At 36.0% G+C, this 27,239-nt stretch overlaps 1 protein-coding gene across 1 annotated transcript in view; it reads left to right on the top strand.

The window, feature by feature from the left end:
• Positions 1–25,348, top strand: part of LOC306864585 (contactin-associated protein-like 2) — a 388,195-nt gene extending 362,847 nt beyond the window's left edge. Inside the window, exons 21-24 of the mRNA XM_079408681.1 lie at positions 2,153–2,246; positions 22,862–23,092; positions 23,927–23,998; positions 24,541–25,348. Coding sequence (XP_079264807.1) covers positions 2,153–2,246; positions 22,862–23,092; positions 23,927–23,998; positions 24,541–24,740 — 597 coding nt within the window. The 3' untranslated portion in view covers positions 24,741–25,348. The remainder of the gene's footprint in view (positions 1–2,152; positions 2,247–22,861; positions 23,093–23,926; positions 23,999–24,540) is intronic.
• The last annotated feature ends 1,891 nt before the right edge of the window (positions 25,349–27,239 follow it).

Here is a 27,239-nt window from a genome sequence, read left to right as displayed (position 1 = left end):
GCAACAGGGTTACGGTTTGTTTCTTTGTTGTTGCTCATTTGGTTGATTGTTGAGTGACAGAGTGCCATAACATAACATCAGCAATTTTGGATTGAAATGATTTATCTTGCAAAAATGTACCTAAAAATGCACCTTTCCAAAACTAATTTCTTAGAACGACTCATGTCTGTTAACTCCCACTCTCTTCTCCATCTTTCTATTCTCCTGTGTTTATTCGCTGTAAGTTATTCTCTCAGTGGGGTTGCGGCTATAACTCAGCTTGTGCTGTCAGAGCAGCGGACGCCCCAGGGACATCTTGCTGTCGCCTCCCAGGCCGAGTGTCCCCTCTCTGGGTGGCCGCAGTGCAGGAGGGGCCCTGTCAGATAGGAGGCTGTTGGATGGAGATTAATTATAGGCCCACAGCAGGGCTCATTAGCACTAGCTGCTTCAGAATGGGGCCGCAGCACCACGAGGGACAGTCCCTCTCTCTCCGTGTCATCCCTCCATCCCTGCTGCCCATTAGTTTCAGAGGTAAATAGGTTGAAAGCAATTTAATTTGGTCACATTATCCCGTCGACGAATGGCAACACACCCTCCGCCATTAGCAGCGGCAGAAACACAAGCCCACGAGGTCTTCTGAGATTCGGCAGTGTAATTGGATAAGGTCTGGAGACTGCTGGTAGCGGTGAAGGAGGGCTTCCCCAATTTGATTTATCCGGCACAAGCGCACCTGGGAGGCGTCTGAATAAACATGCTTGCATTTATCAGTCCACCACATCAGTGGAACAAATTAGAGCTGAAATATGTCAGACAAACGCTATTGTGTTGGAGTCTCCGTTTCTTTCTTTGAAGCTAATTTGTATTCACGGCAGTGCACAGCGATGAGAGTGCCACTTTCACAACACAGAGGAGACTGAGAGAGCAGCCGTATCTTCAAGCACAAAAAAGTAATTTAGCGGAAATAATTCTTTTTAATACCGACACTGAGATGCCTCATGCTAATTAGGAGTGCCAGTGAATCAACAGTAACGGGGTAATTAAAGCTGTCACCGAATGTGTGTGTGTGTGCGCGTGTGTGTGTGTGTGTGTGTGTGTGTGTGTGTGTGTGTGTGAGGTTGCATTCAACTGTTGCCACATATCAGCATGATCTTTGGACAAAAAAAAAAGAAGAATATTTTTTAAATTATATCAAGCCAGGGTACTATTATAATTATTTTGTTAATTGAAATCAAACTGAAATAAAATAAAATATAAATATTCGATAAGAACTTGAAGCACTAAAATTATTAACTGAAAATAACTAACTCTGAACTAAAACTAAAACAGAAGAAACATTAAACATAACAAAATGACAAAAATTAAGCTATTAAAATTAATACCGAAAATATAAATATTATAAATAATTACTAATTCAAAATATTAATAAAATCTATAATGGTATTTAAATAATACTAAGTATACTACGAATTAATCTACTTTGTTTGACAAGTGTAAATGTATAAATCAAAGTGACTGTTTCTATATATAAAAATACACAAGTACAAATCTAATGCTGGTTCGAACCCTGAACTTTTTAACCTCTACATTTGCACCTTGAAGCAAATGTTATAAAATATAGATATATATGTAAAATATAGATATATTACTAATAATGAAATGACCTATTTTGTACATTTCAGTGTACTTTATATTCAAAATACTGCTGTGCAATAAGTAAAAGTAAATTATATGTCCAAAAGGAGTTCTATTAAATTAAATAATTATTATAATTTATTAAATTAAATAATATTAATATAATTATTATTAAATATATTGAAAAAATAGTTGTAGTATTAAAATACATTACAAAGTATATTTAAAATAATTGCTATAATACTTTCTTATATATTTCAATGATGTTTTATATCAATTTTATACATTATGTCAAATGTTTAAATTTTTTGAATATGTAACAAATAATAAAACAACTCCCTCTTTTTAAGAGGGAACTGAGTGAATTGTAAATGGTGTGGTGCTTTGACTGTATAATATTTAACCAGTAGATGGCACCATTGCCCACTATAGAGAAATATTAATTGCATGGGCATTTTGTATTTGACCACCAGCAACTGACATTTGTATATAATTTAGTTTCTGTGTCTTTCTGTTTTCTGATTACCTGTCTTTATTTTAGCTGGATCATTATCCTCCCGTCAGCTACACCCTGCCAGAAGCCTCAGACACACAGTTCACCCTGGTCAAGTCTCTCTTCCTGGGTAAAGTCTTTGGTAAGTGCTATGTTCCTCTGCAAACTCCCCCAGACTTGGATTAACTTGGATTAATGTTTTTTGTTTCACTTTATTAACAATAAATTGTATTTGTGAGTTTAATTGTAAGACGAGAGCATAGGTTGTATATAGTATCCACAGAATATTTTGGTAACACTTTACTTAAAGCCTTTATGTATAATGCATTATAAAAGTAGTTTTAATGCAATAATTATGCCTTGTAATGCACCTTCTAATGCATTGTACAATCTCATGAATAACTGTAACCATATAACTGTATTATAACACTTATCAATTTATTTTTACACTATGCATTTTAAATTTGGTTATAATTATTTATGACAAAATATAATGTATAACAACACACACTGTGAATAATTATAATGCATTATACCATTTAATAACCCTTTATAATGCATTATACATATACACTTTAAGTAAAGTGTTACCAATAGTTTCTCTCTTCTCTGTCTATTTCTGATCTTTTAACCTTTAAGAGTTGAAAACTCAAACCCTTAGAAAGTCTAAAGGAAATGTGCTATTATGAGTTGGTGCGCACAGAAATTAGTATTAAAAACCTGTTTTGCCTCAGTTCAGCCACTAGGTGGTATTAATAGATAATTATGTGGGAATATGATTTTTGGTGCACATGCTGTATGGCATAATATTAATAATTGATCATTTAGTATTAAATCTTTATATGCTTTATGCCGAATGCTTGTTCACATTACAACAATTTCTGCAGGATTAGTAGAATTGTTTGATTCCTTCTTTTTCCAGTACAATACTGTGTAGCAATTCACATAGGAAGTATGTGAAGGAAATTATATACCTTGCTTTGTGTACTCTGGGGCCACAGAAAGTCAGGAATATAATTTCCTTCTGCCAGTCCACAGTGTCCTTGAATGCCCTCTAAAGATGTCAGTGGCTTTAAGACAATCACTTAAAGGTCTCTCATCCGGAGGCATGTAACAGGCATGCACTTTCTTCAATGAATAACGATGAAGCACCAACCAGAGCACATTATACTCAATTCAGTGCTGCCTGCTGACCTGCCAAAAACAGCAAAGGGACCCGCTGTTGTTACCAATAGCAGGAGGTGGTTCAGTCTGGCAATTTCACCCACCACACAAACACCCAAAGCCTGGAGGCATTATCCAACTGCATATTCATTTTTAACAAAAAGCATGGACAGTTTCATCTCTTAGCTGAATCTGGTGTACTGCTCCATCAGAAAACTTCTTATCTTCTTCCTGTCTGCAGGCGCATAATCTGAGTCGTGTTTATCAGAGCGTGCTGTCTTCCTGTTTCTACAGTCTCTGGAGCCTCTGCATCAATTCATGCTGAAACTGTCCGCTGCCCTACCTACATCAATCAGACCCCTTTCACATCAATAAGCCACTCTTTCAGCATGTTCTGCTTAAGGCAATGTTCATGGTTGACCTGCAAGCTGTTTGTCATGGAATATTTACCTTAACATTTTTGGGAGGAACAGTTTTGGTCCCATCATGCCGTTGACATGCAGCTAGAGCTCTGTGCTTGCGACATCCTACTTTTTTAAGTATTCATTGATGCTCTTTGGCAGTGGAAAGGAAGAGTTTGTGATGGTCCTGTTTTGACTGAATTTTAAGTGAATTTTACATGTGATAAAATGGTATGTTGTAACAAAATGCTGTGCTTATAATATTCTTTTAATTTAGTGCATAAATTTATGCTGCAAATTGGGTGTGGAATCTAGTCTTCAGAGCTTTCCGACATTGTGTTCAACTTTTTGCCGTTAGACAAAAAGCATAAGATCATGGCATACATCAATATTGATTAAAATGGTATTTAATTAGATTGCACAAATATCTTTTGGTATTGGATGAAATACAAGTATTCGCAGTGCATTCTGGGATTGCCTTTGCCACAAATGTTACATGTTTTATTTTATTTATTAAATATTATTTACAAAAGGAAAAATTGCAACAATCTAGAAATTATACAGATATTATTTAAACTTCTTAAATGTATAAATATTTTTGCTGGAAAACAAATACATAGGTTGCAAAACATAGTATGATTTGTAGTTTTTACATCACATGCTTGCTAATGCTTTCTAGACTTTTCTAGTCATTTCTACAAATATGAAAAAATATAATTTATGCTAAATTTACGGTGGCCGAGAGAGCTCAACGCGCTGCAACTTCAGAAAACACATGCAAATAGACAAAAAACGAGCAAATCAAGAAAACATCTTCATCATTTTGACAACACATGCGCTGCAAATGCTCACAACACATGCAAATTGAGAAACGCTGCAAATGCTCACAACAAATGCAAATTGAGAAACGCTGCAAATGCTCACAACACATGCAAATTGAGAAACGCTGCAAATTCTCAATTTGCATGTGTTGTGAGGATTTGCAGCGTTTCTCAATTTGCATGTGTTGTGAGCATTTGCAGCGTTTCTCAATTTGCATGTGTTGTGAGCATTTGCAGCGTTTCTCAATTTGCATGTGTTGTGAGCATTTGCAGCGTTTCTCAATTTGCATGTGTTGTGAGGATTTGCAGCGTTTCTCAATTTGCAGCGCATGTGTTGTCAAAATGATGAAGATGTTTTCTTGATTTGCTGGTGTTTTGTCTATTTGCATGTGTTTTGAGCTCTCACGGCCACCTTATAAATTAGCTAAATAAAGTCTTGGTTAAGTCTTGGTGACAATCAGAAGAATACATACTTATACATATTTGTGTGTGTGTGTGTACAGTGCCGTGAAAAGGTTTTTACCCCCTTCCTGTTTTTTACATTTTTTGTATATTTGTCACATTTAAAAGATTCAGATCTATTCAGATTTTAATATTACACAAAGATAATGCAAGTAAATACAAAATGCAGTTTTTAAATGAAGATTTCATTTATTATGGGAAAAAAGATGTCCAAACCTACCTGGCCCTTTGTGAAAAATTAATTGCCCCCTCCTGTTAAATTATGAAAGAACTGTGTAACCTGAGTTAAATTTCTCTAGCCACACCCAGGCCCGATTACTGCCAGACCTGTTGAATCAAGAAATCACTTAAATAGGACCTGTCTGACAAAGTGAAGCATGCTGCGATCTAAAGAACTTCAAGAACAGATGAGAAACAAAATAGTTGACATGTATCAGTCTGGAAAGGGTTATAAAGCCATTTCTAAGGCTTTGGGACTCCAGCGAACCACAGTCAGAGCCATTATCCACAAATGGAGAAAACTTGTAACAGTGGTGAACCTTCCCAGGACTGGCTGGCCTACCAAACTTACTGCAAGAGTGCAATGACGACTCATCGAGGAGGTCATAAAAGAACCCAGAACAACATCTAAAGAAAAAATAAAGTTTTGGAGTGGCCAAGTCAAAGTCCAGACTTAAATGCGATTGAGATGCTGTGGCATGACCTTAAACAGTCCTTTCATGCTTGAAAACCCTCCAATGTGGCTGAATTAAAACAATTCTGTAAAGAAGAGTGGGCCAAAATTCCTCCACAGCGATGTGAAAGACTCATTGCCAGTTATCGCAAACGCTTGATTGCAGTTGTTGCTGCAAAGACTGGCACAACCAGTTAATAGATTTAGGGGGAATACTTTTTCACGTAGGGGTAGGCATGTTTAGACAGCTTTAAAATCAGTATTTCAAAACTGCATTTTGTATTTACTCGTGCTATCTTTGTGTAATATTAAAATTTCTTTGATCTGAATCATTCAAGTATGACAAATATACAATTATTTTTTAAAAACACTTACAAGCACTGTATGTATGTATGTATATGTATATATATATATATATATATATATATATATATATATATATATAAACAAAACATTTACGTTTGTATCCTTACTTTTGATCCCTGTATATGTGATACAGACAAATTTATTCAAATTTAGTTCAAATAAAGCTATCTTAAAACATAGCAATTATGGAAGCTTGACTTTTGGAACATCCTTCATGTTGTGAAAACCTATAATGCTTTAAAAGGCTGCAAATGACTTCCAGTCGCATTTCATATCAAACCCTGAAATGAATTTAGATTATGCCAAACACTCTGAATTAAATGTTCATTCTAAAGAGAGCATGTGGGAGTTTCTGGGCAATGAGTACGTTGATGATCTGGCAACCTCAATCTGTCATGTCTACATGCTTAGAATTAATCAAGACAGCTTGTAATAGAAAACAAGAACTCCTGACATGGAGACCTGAAGAAAAGTAAAAGTGAAACTCCATGAGCGTTGTGACAGGAAACACTGGCTGCTGACACCCTCCAGTTGTTCAGGTGATTGTTTTCTGTGTAGGCTGATGCAGGATAGCACTGCGGGGCGCAGAAGCTCATTTAAGCATCCAGATATAAGTTCCTCTCAGAACCTGTACAGTATTCATGAATCAGGCTAATTGGACACTGAGCTGAGTGTGCTATCTGTGTCTCCGGACCATAATTGTGTTTTAGGGAATCAGAGCAATAAGACTGGAAGAGGAGAAAAGATCATTTGAAACTGGCTGAAAGCATACAGCGTTCATGATTGTGTTGTTGTCTTTAGGTACTTTATATGTGTCAGGGTGATGCAGTGCATTGTGTTGTTTTTCTCATTCAAATTTGTGATAATTAGGGCTGTCAATACCTCCTGTATTCATATTTATGATTTAATCAGGTTGTTTTTTTGTTTTTGTTTTTTGGTATTTAATACATTTAGGTCATTTAATGCCTTCAATTATGAAGACATTTATAATGTTACATAAGATTTATGTTTCAAATATACAGACATGTGAAAACGTTATGACACCCTATTGAATTCGATGGTTTTCTGTATAAGGAGATATTAAAAAATTATCTGGTCCTTGGAAAGTCTTAAAATTTGGAAATAAAGGCTCAGATGACAATAACACATGACATATCACACCGTGCCATTATTTGATTAACAAAAATAAAGCCAAGATGGGAAAAGCCATGTGTGACAAAGTTAGGATACCCTATTATTCAATCGCCTTTAGATCCACTTTTAGCAGCAATAACTTGAAGTAATCATTTTCTGCATGACTTTATCAGTCTGTCACATTGTTCTGGAAAAATTTTGGCCCACTCTGAAGTTTGTGGACATTTGTTTATACAGAGCTCTCACCACAAGGCCCAAAAAAGTATGAAAGACATCGTCAAAATAGTCCATCTGCCATCAGTGGTTCAACCGTAATTTTACGAAGCTATGAGAATACTTTTTCTGTACACAAAGAAAACAAAAACAACGACTTTATTCAACAATTTGTCTCCTCTGCATCACCATATTGCCATTTTGGAAAGTCTCCACTGAACACAAACAGCGTATGCTGTTCTGTGTCGGCCACACCACACGGATATGTTTTCTACATTTATTTATGCTTTGATTTGAATGAAAACAGCGAATCCGTGTGGTGCGGCTGACACAGAACAGCATATACTTTTTGTGTTCAGTGGATACTCTCCAAAATGGCGCTACGCTGACTCAGATAGACAAATTGTTGAATAAAGTCATTATTTTTGTTTTCTTTGCATACAAAAAGTATTCTCGTAGCTTCGTAAAATTACGGTTGAACCAATGACGGCAGATGGACTATTTTGACAACGTCTTTCATACTTTTTTGGGCCTTGACAGTGTTAATTCTTTGGCAGTCAATGGGACAGTCACAAGCCTCCCGCTTTTCATCCAAACTATTTTAAATTGAGTTCCGATGACAAACAAAGTTTTTACGGGTTTGGAACGACATGGGGGTAAGTGATTAATGACAAAATGTTCATTTTGGGGTGGAGTATCCCTTTAACTCCTTGGCATTGTGTTAACACACACCTGAAAGGTCCAGACCAGCAAACTGCCAAAACATCTGCTTTTATAGAGGTGCTCACACTTGCTAATGATCAGTTAATCAAAGACATTTGAGTAGTAGTGCATGACTGCTATTTACCCTCTTAATTCTTATGTAAACAGTAAGGGTGTCCCAATTTTGTCACCCAAGGCTTTTCTATTTTGGCTTTATTTTTGTTAAATAAACAATGAAACAGTGCAATATGTCATGTGTTTTATTTTCCAAATTTTAAGACCTGGAAAGAACCAGTTATTTTATTATTATATCCTAATATGGAAAACCATGGAATTCAATAGGGTGTCCTAACTTTTTCACATGACTGTATGTATTGATGCATACACAAAGACACACAAAACAGCTGTGTATGTGCTGTATATACATTTTTAGAATGCATAAAATTACTAATATTTATGACAGTTATCACTGAAATTACACCACATCATTGATTTTGTACAGTCGCATTGAATGAATTCAGCATGTCTAATTAATCATATGCTTAAATTTGTTGATTTTGACAAACCCAATAATAAAATAAGTATGGTGAGGTCAGACAGTGTTTTAAGGGAAATGTGCAGTATGCAGTACTTTGTTCAATTGATATGCTGTTGGCAAAGATGTTGATGATACAGCAGTTTGAGCTTTTGAGAAACCACATGTGGTCTCCATCGCTCTCGTTTCTCCTCTGCATCTCTCCTCTGGTGCCAGGCTTTTAGTCTTATCGATGGCACTAGCAGACTGATTTGAGCAATACTGAATCTTGCTATATCAAGGTCATCTGCAAGAGGATGATTTTGAGCAGAGAAAAAAAAAATTAGTTTGAAAATATTTTTATATTTATAGTGTCTTGTTAAAGCAAACACATTTTTTTATTATTGTCCATACAGGGTTAGTGTTTTTTTCTGAACATCTTAAAACAAGTGTTTGACATCACAGCTATGAATGATACCTTAAAGGAAATGTTTCTTTATCGGAACAGATTTTAAGAAATTTATCATTACATCACTTGCTCACCAATGGATCCTCTGCAGTTAGTTAATGGGTGCCGTCAGAATGAGAGTCCAAACAGCTGATAAAAACATCACAATAACCCACGTGAGTTATTGTGATGTTTTTATCAGCTGTTTGGACTCTCATTCTCCAGTAAATTAACATATTGTAAAGTAGAAATCTGCGTTTTTGTAAGAAACAAATGCATTAAGGTGACCTCCAGTGAAAAAGTCCATTCCCTGTTGTCCTCTCACATCAGAATCCACAGATGTATTTGTTTATAAGTGTTTTAAACTGTTTTTGCTAATAAGCAGTGCTTGATCTGTGCGTATTTCTCGCCTGATTTAGACTAGATGATTTTTCACTAGAGCTTGCCATAATATAGATATATGTATTTTAGCAACAGTTTAAAGTTTGTGGTGAATTTTTTATTACAAACACAGCTTTTCGCTTCACAAAACATTATTGATTGACAGGAGTCCTGTGGATTATTTGGACTCTCATTCTGACGGCACCCATTCACTGCTGGGGATCCACTGGTGAGCAAGTGATGTAATGCTAAATTTCTCATTTATATCTCAGATGGCCTGAGGGTGAATAAATCTTCAGCAAATTAAAATTTTGGGATGAACGGTTCTTTTAAATCATGCTGTTTGCTGAGAAGATGTGTGCTATTACTTTTCTAAATGGTTAGACTTGCAGTTTTCACTTAGCAGATAATAAAAATGGCCGAAGAATCCCATCGATTTACATTAAAAGATGTTTGGTCTAGTGTCTACACATAATTTCATTTATACTGTCTGTCAGATATCCCAGAGCATCACACTGTTACCGACAGCCATCACATCATCACCCACACAACATACATTAACTATGTGAATTTACAGTAATTGGCGATGAGATAAAGCTAATTAAATGACTATGTGCTTTATGGCCCCTGGAGGCCACATCAAACATTAGTATTCAGCATTCCATCACAGACTCGGCCTCAAGCCGAGCCGCATGGCTGTGATGATCTTAATTCTGTACAGATAAAGCAGCGCGGTTCACCAACCCCACCCCGCTATCAGAATTCAGCCTCCATCCCAGTGTGCTCTCACAGGCGACTTGGTCCTGGATGAGTGGAGAGGCTTTTCATCTGAGGTTTCTGAGTGGGCAGAAGGGCTGATGCGGCTGCTCTTTATTCTCTGTGGGTGGTGCTGCACCAGTGCTGATCCTCTGGAGCAGTGCTTCTCAAGCAGCGGGCCTCAGCACACCTCTCAAGATGGCTTAAAATAATTTAAAATAAAACAAAACAAGGTTTAAAACAAGCTAAAACGACAAAAATTGCTTTCTTTATTAAAGTGAATTGTGGAACAATTCTCCTCTGTCCACACAACATGCTCCTCAGCAAAGGTGAACTTAGCCTTTTAATTATTTCTGTTGATGAGAGGTTTGATCACTGCAGAGTGCACTTTCAGTCCGACTTCTCTTAAACATGCTGAGACCTTACCCCTTACCCCAGCAGTGAACTGGTGAGCAATTCCAGCTGCAGTGTTGAACCAATTCCCCATTGAGAGTCTCTGCATTATCCTGTCTTCCCATGCATTTGTCTTATGTGGATGATCAGCCATTTTGGGGGACATTGTAAAGCTGCAATATTCTAGAAATCACAGATTTTAAACGACCATCTTCTCGTGCAGTGTCTGAAAGGGTCATCCCTTTGGCCTTCATGTGGACCGCCTACTGTCACAGGGTTTCAGTCACCTTAGAGCGGCGCACCATCTTGCAGTTTTAGTGAAAATTAGAGGAATGCTGCCAGTTAAACAGAGTTTGTCATATAATTAAGGAAAATAGCACCATGTGCCAGATTACCACAAATAACTTGTAAGTATCTGTAAGTGTTCTCTAATTTTGATCAGAGTTCTTTTATTTAAATATCTCATTTAGGTTTTACTGTGATTCAGAATATGATTAATTTATGAAATATTCTTTAAAAGCTGCCCTTCTGCCCTTCTCTCAAATAGGACTAAACAGTGACCTTGAAATTTAGGAAATTGTAGGTTGTTCTCTAATTTTGATCTCCACTATATAAATAATTTTGTTAAGCTTAATAATTTTTTTGCTTAATTTATCAGGTAAAAATGCATATTTCCAAGTTTAAAAAAATTAATTACAAACAAGAAAAGTCATGTAAATTCATTGTTATTACAAAGTGAAGAATATCCCTTTATTATTGAATTGTTTTTTTAAAGGGTCATGAAATGCCTATTGAAATGTTATATTATGTTTCTCATGGTTAGTTTATGAAGGTCCAATATTTGTGATGACAAAATGACCATTTTGGTTTATATTCTCAAACTGAAAAATATCCTCTTCTTTTAGGGTCCAATTATGTTGATAGTCTCAATAATTGTTTGAGACGTGAGTCTCGATGCATCAAAAAATTAGATTCCTTTTATATATACAGATATGTCTCACCAAAGTTAGATTCAACAAAGAATATTCAGAGGAAAAGAAAGAAGGCATTTTTAGAGTGAATGTAGGACGCCTTTGAAGTCTATTCCACAGTTTTGACAGGCTCCCACTGCAGTATAATGAAGGGAAAAGGGTTGAGGGAGAAAAGGGAAACTCTACAGGGAGAAAATGACTCAAATATGATACATTCAATTTGTCAAGTTTGCAAGTTTTGAATCTCACTCATTCCTTCCTGTCTTACTCCCCATGGAGATAAATTACCTATTTACTATAATTAGCTGTTGTACATAGATTAGTTAAAATGCCTGATAATCCCAATGGTTTCTGAAGCAGCCGCCTCGTGTTAAATGAGTTTGCAGTGATTCAGCAGGTTTGTGCAGGTTGTTTTCAAAGCGAGCATAGCAGGTGGGAGGTAGAGGCCTGCTTATCTTTCTCAAAGAGAGCAAACATCTCTGAAATCCTTTTGTCAAGCATCACTGAAGGTTATGTGCTTTCATGCCTGGCTGTCTCCTTAATGCAAGAGAATGAGATTCTGTCAGGTTTATGTTGTTTTTCTCCTGGCAGTTTTTCAGTGCTTTCTGTGCAAATCTGCAGGCACCTCAAAGGGATGCAAATACTTCAAAAGATTTGATCTCTAGCAGTTGATTTATTGTTTTAGAGCATTGTTTGTGAAGACAATATTTTATTATTGCAATTCCCAACAACATTGAATTTCTTTAGGCCTCTTCAAATGAGACTAGTTTTTCTTGAGACTAGTTTTTCCAATTTCAACTTTACAATTTTTTTCTCAGATTCTATTAATATAATTCAGACCCTCCAGGAAACGTAATGCTTAAGAATGTCTGTCATTGTGGTGTTTTTTTTTTTCTTTTTTCTTTTTTTACAGTGCATCTCCATCTATCTTTGCATTTGTAGAATTTGTACAATATCTTTATTAAATTATATGATAAATTATATATACAAAAACATTACATACAAATTTTAATTTTATAAGAAATATATATTTTATCATATATATATATATATATATATATATATATATATACAGTATATACACATACACATATGTATACATGTGTGTGTGTATGTACAGTGCCATGAAAAGGTTTTTGCCCCCTTCCTGTTTTCCTGTTTTTGTCACACTTAAAAGATTCAGATCATCAAACTAATTTTAATATTACACAAAGATAATGCAAGTAAATACAAATTGCAGTTTGTAAATGATGATTTCATTTATTAAGGGAAAAAAGCTGTCCAAACCAGGTAGGTTTGATGTCATTGCCCCTCCTGTTAAATCATGAAAGAACTGTGATTAACCACATAATTTTAGAAAGCTGAGTTACGTTTCACTAGCCGAACCCAGGCCTGATTACTACCAGACCTGTTGAATCAAGAAATCACTTAAATAGGACCTGTTAAATAGGCTCAATTAAGGTCAGTGTTCATGATTCAACAATAAGAAAGAGACTGGGCAAAAACAGCATCCATGGGAGAGTTCCAAGGCAAAAGCCACTGCTGACCAAAAAAGAACTCAAAGGCTTGTCTCACATTTACAAAAAAATATCTTGATTATCCCCAAGACTTCTGGGCAAATATTCTGTGGACTGCTGCGACAAAAGTTTAACTTTTTGGAAGGTGCGTGTCCCATTTTATCTGGCGTAAAACCAACACAGTATTTCATAAAAAGAACATCATACCAGCAGTCAAACATGATGGTGATAGTGTGGTGGTCTGGGGCTGCTTTGCAACTTCAGGACCTGGATGACTTGCCATAATTGATGGAACCATGAATTCTGCACTTTATCAGAAAATCCTAAAGGAGAATATCCGGCCTTCGGTTTGTGACCTCAAGCGCACTTGCAGCAGGACAATGATCCCAAACACACCAGCAAGTCCACCTCTGAATGGCTCAAGAAAAACAAAATTAAGGTTTTGGAGTGGCCAACTCAAAGTCTGTGGCATGACCTTAAACAGTCCTTTCATGCTCAAACCCTCCAATGTGGCTGAATTAAAACAATTCTGTAAAGAAGAGTGGGCCAAAATTCCTCCACAGCGATGTGAAAGACTCATTGCCAGTTATCGCTAACGCTTGATTGCAGTTGTTGCTGCAAAGACTGGCACAACCAGTTATTAGATTTAGGGGGCATACATAGTACCAGGCAGGTTTGGACAGCTTTTTTCCCTTAATAAATGAAATAATCATTTAAAAACTGCATTTTGTATTTACTCGGGTTATCTTTGTGTGATATTAAAATTTGTGTTATTAAAAAGTGTGTACTGTGTATTTATGTATATATGAATGCACACCCACACGTATATATTTAAGAAATATTTATATTATTTAAATAAATGTAAATATAACATATTACACATTTGTATGCACATTTATTATATGTACATACAAATATACACAGTACACACTAGGTATGCAACAATACAGTTAGTCCACGGTTCAGTACCTTGGTTTTTAACCACAGCTTTCGGTTTGGTTCGGTTCTGATAGCTTGGCACATCAGAGCAATCACATTATAAAGCCTTAAAAATGGCTTTATAACCCTTTCCAGACTGATACGTGTCAACTATTCTGTTTCTCATCTGTTCTTGAATTTCTTTAGATCATTATGTGTTGCTTTTTAAGCATGCTTCACTTTGTCAGACAGGTCCTGTTTAAGTGATTTCTTGATTCAACAGGTCTGGTAGTAATCAGGCCTGGGTTCGGCTAGTGAAACTTAACTCTGCTTTCGAAAATAATGTGGTTAATCACAGTTCTTTTAACAGGAGGGGGCAATTCATTTTTTTTCAGTCAGGGCCAGGTAGGTTTGGACAGCTTTTTTCCCTTAATAGATCAAAAATGCATTTTGTATTTACTTGCATTAGTTATTGTATTTACTTGCATGTGTAAGATTAAAATTAGTGTGATGATCGGAATATTTTAAGTGTGAAAAATGTGCAAAAAAGGTAAAAAAACAGGAAGGGGGCAAAAACCTTTTCACGGCTGCGTGTGTGTGTGTGTGTGTGTGTGTGTTTCCGTTTCATTTTCTTTCTTTTTTTTTTTGCTCTTCTCATCTCTTGCTGTCTCTTCAGTCGATTAAAACCACCAAAAGCAGAATCACTTCTGCAGTGTTCTGCCCTAAAGCCTTCATAGCATTAAACAGGCTCAGTCAGGAGATTTCATTCCTAATTAAATTACTCCAACGGATGTCCTATTCATCAGTTCAGGTGTGTTTGAAGAGATTTATGCCATCCTTGCATCAGTCTGAACAGCCTCATCACCCATGATTCATATAGGAGATGATTCATCATCCTGCACATACTGTATGTGCTTCGGTTGGGGTGTAACTGGATGTAACAGTGGCTTTTGAATTCAAGCTCTCCCACTTCAAGATAAAGATTCAGACTACAAAAATAACATGCAAAGCAGCTCGAATTACATTTTTAACGTAAGAATTCATGTGGCTGCATTAACAAAAACAAAAGCTTCACATTTCTGCTTTAAAGTGTGAACCAGATTATGAATCTAATATTACTGCAATGAAAAAAAATTATTCCCTTGAGTATGTTTTGACACAGTCATTAAGTACCAATTATGAGGAGCCCCCTCAAACCCTGACGATTTAAGACGAGAATAATGTACAGATTTATAGCAGGCTATACCCTTGAGGGGCCGATTTACATTAGAAAGGCACACAAAAGATTTCATTTAGATGAGTGATAGCCTCATAATGTTCCCTGAGGACTGAACACTATTCACTCAGTCGCTCTCATTTGTTTACTATGTATCACAGACAGCTGAATGTGTAGTTTGCAGACACAAGCAATATTTAGTGTATTTACTTTGTGTTTATGGAGCAAATCTGTTGCAAACTGTCGATTACCACAGACAATAAAGTTTAAACGTGTTTTTTAATTTAAAATATGCAATTAGAGACTCTTACAATGGAAATTTACCAGCCCTGTTTGGCGTATGGTTTAATAATAAAATTCATTTTAATTAAATAAGTATATTATGGTTAAATTTACATAATACTTTAAATATGAATATCTTGAAAATATTATTTAAATAATATAGATTACAAACAGACACAAGTTAAATATTAATATCATGTTGAGAATATTATTTAAATATATTTTAAAGGGAAAATGCATTTAGAGATATTTTATGTGTTTAAAGTGCCCCTATTATGGGTTATGAAAGGTTCGTATTTTGGTTTTGGGAATCTTCAACAACAGGTTGACATGCTTGCAAGGTCAAAAAACACTTTCATTTTCTTATAAAATGCATTTATTTGCTTATTTGCTCAACGACTCCCAAACGATTCACTCAACGATTCATTTTTCCAAACCCCTCCTTTGTGTGACGTATGGTAATTGGTCCAATTGGAAACAGCTATTTTTAACGCTCCAAAAGCGGCACCTTAGGGGCACTTTAAAATGGAAATCAGCTCAATTGAACAAAAGGTTTAATGTTAAAATTATTTATTTTAATATATAGTTTAATATATAAAAAAACTTAATAATAAATAGTATAGCGTCGAACATATTATTTAAAGATTTTTTTTAAAAACCTGTCAAAAGTACATTTGAGAGCCAGAGGCGAAAGAGCAAGTTTTTACTTCCACCATTTCCCACACAAAGTCTATAGCAGAATAGTAATTTGGACTAGAACACACGTCAAGAAAACAAAATTATATTCTATTACACTGAACAGACTTGCTTAGCTTCTCTAAAAGACATCCTGATGCACTCCGCCTGGTCTCTATCAAAGCCTCGTTGAACAGATGGATGATGTCATTGGCTATTCTGTGCTCATTGCACAGCTCTGGGTGCAGTCATCGTCCAGTGTGAGGGGGGCTCCAGATCCACACGACAGTGGAATCCAGTTTCCAGGTGTTGTTTAAGCAGGATATCAATGAGTGCGGAACAGGAGAGGGGCTGCAGTCTGTGATCACCCAGCCCCAGCTGCAGACGTGCACACACACACACACACACTCACACACAGGCATCCGCAGCGTGGAGAGTAGCATACATTGACAGTGAAGAAGGTTGGCATTTTGGAAGAAGAAAGTGAGATATAGCTGATAACAAACACTTGTCTGACAGGTAATGTTTGCTTTCTGTACTGCAGCACTGAGGGGTTTGAATGAGGATGTGAGACTGTGTTTCCAGGGGGAAGGACGCCGTACATGTGTTTAATGTGTTTGGATATTCCACTAATCACCCACAGTAGTCTTTTATGTATTCCTGTTCCTAATATTGAATTAGAATCAGAATGTATTGTAGCATGTTTGGTTATTGATTTATTGGGCAGATTGTCTGCGTTGCTGGATTATGTGTGTGGTGCAGGTGTTTGCATCTTCCAAGGGTAGCTGAATAAGTAGAAACACTGAGGTTTGAATTCATAAAATGTATTTGTATTTTTTGTGCTATATATTTCAGTACAAAACCTGCAACTTAAAAAAAAAAAAAAATCTGTTTGTATTTTTATATATATATATATATATATCTGTTTCAGACTCAAACCGGGTGTGTGTGTGTGCATGTTTATGTGGTTTATGAGGACACAAATTTGTATAATGACATGGGTATGACAGAGGTATTACAATATGAAGGTGGTTTATGAGGACACTGCCTATGTCCCCGTAATTCAAAAGGCTTAAAAAACATACTAAATGGTGTTTTTTTGAAAATCTAAAAATGCACAAAGTCTCCTGTGAGGGCTAAGTTTAGGTGTAGGGTTGGTGTAGGGCAATAGCACACACAGTTTGTTCAGTATAAAAACCATTACGCCTATGGAGTGTCCCCATAAACCACAAAAACCAACGTGTGTGTGTGTGTGTGTGTGTGTGTGTGTGTATACATAACTTACACTTGAACACAAGGCCATCCTTTTCTATTTGAATTATGGATTGCACCTTGTGCAGATAACATTATTACTCATCATTATTGGCTGATAAAAGTGACAGTTTAAAATTTTTTCAGGTATCTGGTCTGAAGTGGGTGGAACAATGCTGTACAGTCCCAGTAAAGTATGGCAGATTGCAATAGTCTTCTGCATTCTAGAGGGAATTTCTTTGTGCAAATTGAGATCAGCTCTAATTGTTATGGGCATGTTGATTTGCATAATTCATTTAGTGAATATAGCTATGTGTTTCCTCTGCAGGTGTTTCTGAGGTTGCTCTCTGATCCTATTGTCACGTGATGTTGGACAGGTGTTGTTCTGTCTCAGTCTGTTAGCACATGGTGCATTATGCAGCAAGATCTGAAGACTGGCCTCTTCCATTCTGAGCAGTATAGTAAGATGACATAAAATGAGGTGAAATTAAATGTTAGGCCATCATGATAGGTGTTGACAGTGTCATTGTAATTCACATTATCACTTTTCTTTTGGTCCAGCATCTGCCATTCTCTCACACTCCTGCTACACCGGCTTCCATTTGTTACCATGGCAACCCTTTCATCCCACCCATCTCTCCATCGCCCAACCATCCATCAAAAGACAGTCTTCAGTCCCTCATTTGCCCCCTCTTTCCCTGTCTCGCCCCTGCAATAATGGCCCCTACCAGGATAGCAGTGTTTACTTTAATGTCTCTGAATAATTCATAGCGTTTCTCAGCAGCTCATAGACAAAAGAGCTGTTCAAATAATTTTATGGGTATTCAAATAGCAGTTTTACTTGCACTGCATAATTCTACATCTCTTCTCAGTGTGAAATGTTTTTAAAGTGATACAGTGTTTTTAAAGTGTTGACTGCAGTAAGGAACATGGCTTGTGTAATGCAGTATCAGTTGCGTCTGGTGAGTTTTACAGTATGATCATGTGCGTATCTTGTGTCTGTTTTCTACACTGAACTGCGTAATAAAAGGGAGAAGCATTTACAGCAGGTTGCTACAGGTGTGGGTGCATTGCAGTACAAGTTGGTGCTGTCAAGGAAATTATATTATTTTTTTATGATTTAGCAAGTTTTATGCTATAAATGCATGCCAGTTTTTGATGTAGCTCTAACTATCTATCCATCTATCCATCCATCTATCCATCTATCATCTATCCATCCATCCATCCATCCATCCATCCATCCATCCATCCATCCATCCATCCATCCATCCATCCATCCATCCATCCATCCATCTATCTAGTGTGGCGGGCTGAAGAATCACACGAGGGGTTGAGGGTGACAAAAACCCCGGAGGGTGTATTTTATTAAGAAGAAAAGTGCCAGTAAGTGCCAACGTGTCTTTGGTGCTGCAGTCGGTGCTCTGTGATCGTCCCTCTTTCTCCGGTGTGGGTGCTCCGTGCATCGTGCTCGTGCTCCAATCCCCGGGCTGGTCGGTCATGCACTGGTGTCTGCTTGGCACAAGAAAGACAAACGTTAGTTGGCTTTGTTTTGGAGTCATAGCTCACCATCTCCTTCGGCGAGGTGGCTTTTGTAGCCCTTGCTGGAGTGGCGTCAGCTGTGCCCGACCAGCCCGCGGTGATTGGGAACAGGTGTTTCTCCTCTGTTGCCAGGGCGACGCTGATAGGCGCTCGGGACGCATGTCACACTATCTATCTATCTATCTATCTATCTATCTATCTATCTATCTATCTATCTATCTATCTATCTATCTATCTATCTATCTATCTATCTATCTATCCATCATCTATCCATCCATCCATCCATCCATCCATCCATCCACCTACCTATGTGTGGATAGATTTTATATTTCTAGAAAATAAATATACAAATTTATATTTTATATATATATATATATATATATATATATATATATATATATATATATATATATATATAAATTTTATTTAAAAAATGGCACACCACAATAATTTTGGCCAATTTAATTTATATATATTTTGGTCTATATATTTAAATTCGAGAAAATACATGTCACATTTGAAGAAAAAGTAAGGTTGAAACTAAATACATTTTCTCTGTCAAAACAATGTTTTTCACTGAGCTTCACTGTTTATATATATATATTTATTAAACATATATTTCGCATATATTGACCACAAATATATAACATAAAAATTGCAACTCTGGTTGCCTTTATTTACCAGTCCTATTTTATCATACATTGCACACAAGCACACTGAAATAATGCGGTGTGGTGATGCTGGGTGGAGGAAGATGCCACCACCACTTTCAGGTCACACCATCCACCCTTTCTTCATATCAACCAAATCTTGACCTTGAATCTAATTAACCTGAATCTTATTGTTCTGCACAACGCTAAAAGCACCATATGCCCTCCAAGATCAACAGAACACAGACAGCCAGCTGGAATCGTCTGCTTTTATTTATCAGTCAATCACAGGGAGATAAACAACAGGATTTGTGTGTTTATAGAAGCAGGCCATGATGAACTTTTAGTGGGAATTGTAAAAATCAATGTTTGTTTGTACCTCGAGGTAAAGTTTGCAGCGTTGAGGAACAAAGAAACTGCAGTGCTCCCTCCTCCCTCTTAATGTCAGAAGAAAGCAGAACTGTGGCTGATTTGAGTCCATCTGCTTGCAGTATAAAACATTTCATCAAGGGGGTAAAATCCATGTAATGAAAGTCCAGCTTGCACAAAACAACGGGTAATGTAAGTGCAAATACTGCAGCGCGTCTCTAATAATCAGAGCATCATGAAGAGCGAGAGGGAAATCTCCAGAGCTTTCCACCTGAATTTGCAGCAGCAACAATCAGTCAATTCTCATAAATATTCCAGCCACGTTTCACGCCTCTGAGGAACCAATACACAGCAGAACGTGTTATATTTCATACAAAAAACATGAACCTGAATAGCTTAATGTGTTTTCCAGTCAGGTGTTCTGCAGCTATGTTCTTTTAAATCATTGAAAATATTTGCATTTTAAAGTAAATTTTGGATGTGAATGTGACAAGAATGATAATTGTTTGATTTGCTATGCTTTGATGTCATTTTTCACACAAGTGATGAGATGTGCTCAAATTAATCTCTGTAATTTCATATTCCAGTAATTTAAAGCAAAGGCAATAACAGAATTTAATGAGATCATTCACATCAGAGATTTAACGTCTCTACAGTTCTGTTGTTTCTTATTACCCCGGTCGTCTCACATTGAGAAACTGATCACTGAAAATGAAATTCAAGCAGATCAGATTTTGTGTATTTGTATTCATAGGCGTCTTGCTGAAAGTGTTCTGTCTAGCTTGTGCCAGCAAGAATCTGAGACAGAGACTAGTATTCATAAGGATATCACATTTCTTCATTTTCTGCTGAGCATTGAGCTGCGAGGTTGACTTTAGTTGTGTGGGGAGGCCATTTCTTTTTGCTGAATCGGGGGTGAAATCCCATTTTAGCCCTGTGAGACCTAGCATTTGGAATATTTTTGTGTTTTGGCCTATTATTTCTGCATGTAGCGAATGTTTATTGACTTTCATTAGTGCAACACATGAGCGTAGAACTTCTTACATGGTTTTTTCATGTCTTAAATACAGTTTTTTGCATTGCATTTGACCAAATAAATGCAGACAAATCTTACCAACCCCAAACTTTTAAATAATAGTATATGCTATAAAGAAAAATATACACTTCATTGCGGCTCTTGTTTATTGGTGCAAATAAGTTTCAGGAGTTGAATTGCAATTCAAAAGGTATTCTTAATTCACATCTGATTGTTGCACAAACTTGAATCTCTGATATACTCGCGCACCCCCACTGCAAGGTATAAAAACTGTTTTACTGTGATACTCTGAATAAAAAATCAACATCCTTATGAGGTGTTCTTGATGCACAACACAGGCAGCTTGCTTTGTTTATTTTATCTATTGTTCTCATCGTGTGTTTGTCAAGTGCGGTCTTTTACCGTAGAGACAGCGTGTACTTTACCCCTGGCTGTGGTGAGAGAATGCTGAATTTAGCTGCGCACTGCTTTGAAGAGGCTTCACAAACACAGGTTTGAAGAGGTTTAATCTGTAATGTGCAGCAGTTAGACGAACTCTTTTGCCTGTGTTTGGTGGAGGGGGTTCTGTAGGCAAATCTCTGCTGCACTTTGAAGGCAAAAGGATATGTTAGTGTGCCTGAAGACAAGAAAGAGGGGGAGAGAAAAGAGTAGAAGTGTAATAGAAAGTGTTTTATTTAATCTTATGTCAGGATTATGCTGTTTGGATTTAAATATCATAGAGTACAAAGATTGGTTTGGAGCAATCGAGGTTTAAAGGGATAGTTCTCCCGAAAAATGAAATTCTGTCGTTATTTACTCACTTTCATGTCATTCCAAACCTGTATGACTTACTTTCATCTGAATAGCATAAAAGAAGCTGTTTTGAAGAATGTTCAGGTCGTTCTTTTCAAAAAGCGCACAAAGTATAATTAAAGAGAGCCTTATGTGGAAAACAAATCAGTGTTATTTTAGTATTATTTGTATGCTATTATAATTATTATTATTTTTTTATTGAATTAGCTTGTATTTTTTATATTTTCAGTTTTCATTTTAATCGTAGTTCACATTTAAGTCATTTTATGTGCATTTGTTATTTTTTAAGAATTCTAATTAGCTTTCATTTATATTTCAGATTTTTAGAAATCAATTCAGTACTTATTTTAATAAATTATTTTATTTAAAATAACAGCTTATAGTATTTCAGTTAGTTGCCAATGCAGCAACATTTCTCATTTTCATTTAAGCTTTTCATCTGATATTTATTTTTTTGCTTTATTTCAGATTTATTTCAGTTAAGTAAACTATTTTTAATAGTTTTAGTTTTAGTTAAGAAACAAACCGCTGGATCAAAATAAAATGCAAGTCATTAATCACTAATAATCTTCAGTGAGCAATGAATTTTTGAATCGTTCTGACATTTATTGTGAACTAGATCAAATGATGTATTAAAAAGATCCGGAAGAAACCGAGTTATACAGGTATGGGGGGAAAAAATGATAGTGAGTTTTATTTTGTTTTTTTTAAGTGGACTATTCCTGTTAATATTCAGTATAGCAACAAACAAATAGTTTGCATTTAAAATCTGTAAACCATTGAATGGGAATGGCATACATCCAGACAGTAATTTATTATCAACATGTTTGTAATTCAAGTGAAAATGATACATTCTTTAATCAGATACAGTTGTTCCCTCAAGGTTTTATTTTAGGATGCCACTGTAATGCATATCTGATGTATGTACATTATACATGAACATGCATTGATCTTATCCTTTTATTTCAGTGAAATGGAACACTTTTCCCGGAACAAGTCTTGGATCAGTTTTCTGCAGTTATCTTGTATTTCAGGGCTTCTGACATTTCAAACATCTAGATGCTGATTATTCTCTTGCTCTTAGATGCCTATCTGTATCTCTTCTTCTTACAGAAACCGGGTACATTGATCCAGTGATTATTGAAAAATACAACACCCCCGGGTTAGTGGGTTGCCTGTCCAGAGTGCAGTTCAACACCATTGCTCCTCTGAAAGCCGCTCTCAGGTCCCGCGGTTCTGTGCCTGTCTCTCACCAGGGTAAACTGGTGGAATCCAACTGCGGAGCTTCACCCCTCACCATCCCACCCATGTCTGCTGCAACCGACCCGTGGCACCTAGACGCAGGTCAGCACATTTAAACAACCAAGATGTCTTGAAGTGCTGGAAATGCATTGAAATCTCGCAGTCCTGCATTATTTCCCAGGAGTGGTGTAAAAGACATCTAATTTCCAGTGCTAGTTATTGATTGCAGCACCTCCAGAGTGAAGCATTGACATGACTGACAAGATCTGTCCACTGTAAACTTCTTTATATGCACCCACCTAAATGTGTCTTAACCACCACAGTTATTGTATTGCTTTCAGAGTGATTTAAACATGAAATTTAAATGCTGAACGAAAGTTCAATACAGCAGTATAGCACATTTTAGAGTCGACTTTTTAGACCAGTCACCACAACCATAACTAAATAAACAGGCCTTGAGCTCTGCTATTCTGTTAAAAGGTCAATGGCCAGTTAGTGAACAAAATGATTTCTTTGAAGACCAACTATAAGTACCTTTGTGCATCATATTAAACCATTATATGTTTGTTTATCTGACAAACATGTTGAGAAGAATTGTTTAGTCACATCAGCTCCTTAAAAAATGAATCTGCTTGTAAATGCAATTAATTTTGACACGGAGAACTTGACTCATTTTCTTCTAGAATTGGACATGTCAGACTGTTTAGTGTTTTCACATTTATTCATTAACTAAAACAAAAACTACACTGAAAAAACAATTGAAGTTAAAAACTGAAATAGTATTTTCTTGTAAAACATACTTCGATAAATCCATAAACTACAGACATTTAAAAAATAAACTTGATATGAATATTGACAAGAACACACTACAAAATTATTGCAACTAAAATTTAAATGAAAACAATCATACCTGATAATTATTATGATCATCTGCAGGTGCTGACTTCCCCTTCAATGAGGAAAGAGTGATACCGGATGGAGTTAATAGGAATTCAGCTATAATAGGAGGTGAGATGGAAATATACTCTTATTTAATTCAGATGAACTTACTACTTTTAAGTTATCTATTGTTTTAAAGGAACATTTCATCCAAAAATGAAAATTCTCCCTTGGGCCTTCCAAGATGAAGTTTGTTTCTTCATCAGAAGATATTTGGAGAAATTTAGCATTGCATCACTTGCTCACCAATGGATCCTCTGCAGTGAATGGGTGCCGTCAGAATGAACATCACATTAGTCCACATGTAATCCATATGACACCAGTCCATCAATTAGGAAAACGTCTTTATGACAGATTTCTTTATTGCAAACACAGCTTTTCACAAGATGTCGTGTGAATTTTTGTGTTGTTTTTATCAGCTGTTTAAACTCTTGATGGCACCCATTCACTGCAGAGGATCCATTGGTGAGCAAGTGATGTAATGTTTAATTTTCCCAAATCTGTTCCAATGAAGAAACAAACTCATCTACATGGTTTAAGATGAATACATTTTCAGCATATTTTCCTTTTAAACTATTCCTTTAACTGTGGCGAATGTATTTCCCTTGCAGGTATCATTGCAGTGGTGATCTTCACTATTCTGTGCACGCTGGTGTTTCTGATCCGATACATGTTCCGCCATAAAGGCACCTACCACACCAACGAGGCCAAGGGGGGAGACTCATCAGAGTCAGCCGACGCGGCCATTATCGGCACCGAGGCCAATTTCACAGAGACCATCGACGAAAGCAAGAAAGAATGGTTCATCTAATAGGGGTGTACAGACTCTTTCAGAATCTTTTTTTGAGTATCAGAACTAATGTTTTGGGATCAAGCTCATCACCGGTTTGAGAAACTGTCCTGTACATAGTGACTGGCTTGTCTCTTTCTATTGTGTTTTGCCAGAAGTCTTTTAAGTGTGTAATCTCTGGATCACATTAATAAATCAATTCACCATTTTTTTTTAACAGAAGCATAATTATTTGCCAAAATCCTCTTTTATGGAAAATGTTTATGTAAGTTTAATCGTTTTCTTCACGTGCTTAATCTTACAAAAAGTCCTTGTGTGGAAAATGTTTTAGACAGACTGTAAATGTTAAATGCTCTATATGAATATTCTTATTTAATTCACTGCACAAATGACAAAGATATACGTTTAAGATGACATCAGATTGTATATCATCAGCGAAGGGAAGAAAAACAAGGCATGCACCAAGAATTATGTCAAATCGACGCCGTCTGTTTGTAGCCTTCTGCACAGCTATGCTCATTTATTTCTTGTGGAAGCCTTCAGTTTATTGTTCCTTGCCAAACACCTCTCAGTCTTAAGCATTTGTTTTACTGAAGGCATGTATCATGGCATAAAGATGTTATTTTGAGAGATCATTTTGTCTGTGATTCATTTATGCAGGCTGTGGTAAAGCATTGGCATAGTGGCATCTATTTGGCAGATGAAAACCCAAACATGTATCATCAGCGTTTGTCATTGCAGATGAAGAAGGTGGGACCACTGACACCCAATTTAATGACTTAATTCAAGGTGCCTTTAGGATTCAGCCAGCCGTCTGTGCAGAATTGACTTTGGTTGAATAGATAAAAGGAGAATCCCAACAAATCAAATGGCTGTTTGTATTTATTTGATATATTTGACTGAGAAGAAAGTAGGCCCAATGTTTATGAGTTTAGAAGTGTTCGGAACAGCAGTGGCATATCAATTCTTTGCACTGTGCATTTTGTCAAATTACTTTCGACATTTTTTGAAGTATTTACTTTTTTAAATAAAATGTCATTTATATACAGATTATCAATTCTCTCAGAGGCTGGTTCACAGAATGGTTTTAGACAACTGATGTTGTTCAGTTTAATGTATTTATTTGTTATAAGTATCTAGGTTTAGACTTATGACACATCAACCATGTATTAGAGTAATTCTGAGTCTCTGATCTGAATAGTTTATAATTCTCTCATAGAGATATCAAGCTAAATTTGATTGTTGTTTCATCAGCTCTCTTATTTATGTGGTTTTGCAAAAAGTAGATATGCTGCATCTTATAAATTTAGATTAATATTACTTTTGAAAGGTGTATGGGTAATGATATATGTCTGAAAGGGTTTGTGTTCACGATCACATCTCAGATTATAACCATGTTAATTTAGTTAAATATTTCTCAAATTGACATTTTGGATAGTATAATGATGGATTCATGAGAATGTATTCTAATATCAATTTCTTCACCCCTCATTTACATTGAAAATATAAACAATGTTTTGTGTTATTGTAAGATTAATCAGTTAGGATTCACAATAAATGAAATATATGAATATATTTTTATGAGGATATTTTGTAGATGACCTAGCCTTTCATTGTGTCTCATCTATCTGTGTATTAAAAGGAAGGATTTTCAGTGTTCTCATGATCTGTGAAGAAAAAGATGTTCTTGAATGTTCCTTGAAGACAGAAAGCTTTGATCATTTTAATTGTCATATGACCACTTTTCATTTACCTTTTACAGTATTATTCTTTAGACGTGAAGGTGATTTGTTTCTTTTTATGACAAGAGGTTACAAAAAAATGTATTGAACACAGCTCAGTTCTGCTGCCTCTCATATGGCACATGTATAGGCCTTTTTATTAAATGTAAATATAGATTTTTTTGGATCACAGCAATTCATGGCTTTGACATTTTATTGTTTATGAGTAAATATACCAGTGAAAGTGTAAACAATATATTTACTCATCTGAATCTCATATTATGATTGCATTCTGCTCGTGTATTCAACTTGTTTTAACGGCAGCATGACCACTGTATGTGAAATTGTACATACTGTACTTTAAACTATTGTGCAATATCACAATTGTATTTACTCCTGGGGGCATATTTTTTACCTTTTGTTATGATGTTGACAAGTCAGGAATGAATAGTACAATACTTTTTATATTTAGAGCAACTCAGTTCTCGACTGGCTGTTTAACGTAAAATATTTGTACTGACCTCTTTTCATCCATCTCATTACTGTGTGAGGCCTGATTGCAAAATAAGAAAATTCCTCATTAATGTGGCTATTCTTATGGGAAGGGAATAAAAAGAAGTACCTAACAGTTGTTTGTTGTGTAGTTTTTTCATTAGATGGGACTTCAGATATTACTACATCAAATTATAGCCTATGAATATATTATTGAGTTGAATATATGATTAATGAGTTGTCTTTTGGTCCTATAGCCTACTTCGTAACACAAGGATACAAACTAATGTGCAATGACAGTAAAATA

This window comes from Barbus barbus (assembly GCF_936440315.1).
Source record: "Barbus barbus genome assembly, chromosome: 46".
In the NCBI taxonomy this organism is placed as follows: domain Eukaryota; kingdom Metazoa; phylum Chordata; class Actinopteri; order Cypriniformes; family Cyprinidae; genus Barbus; species Barbus barbus.
Note: the sequence above shows the minus strand (reverse complement) of the source record. Positions and strands in the feature narration are given on the sequence as shown.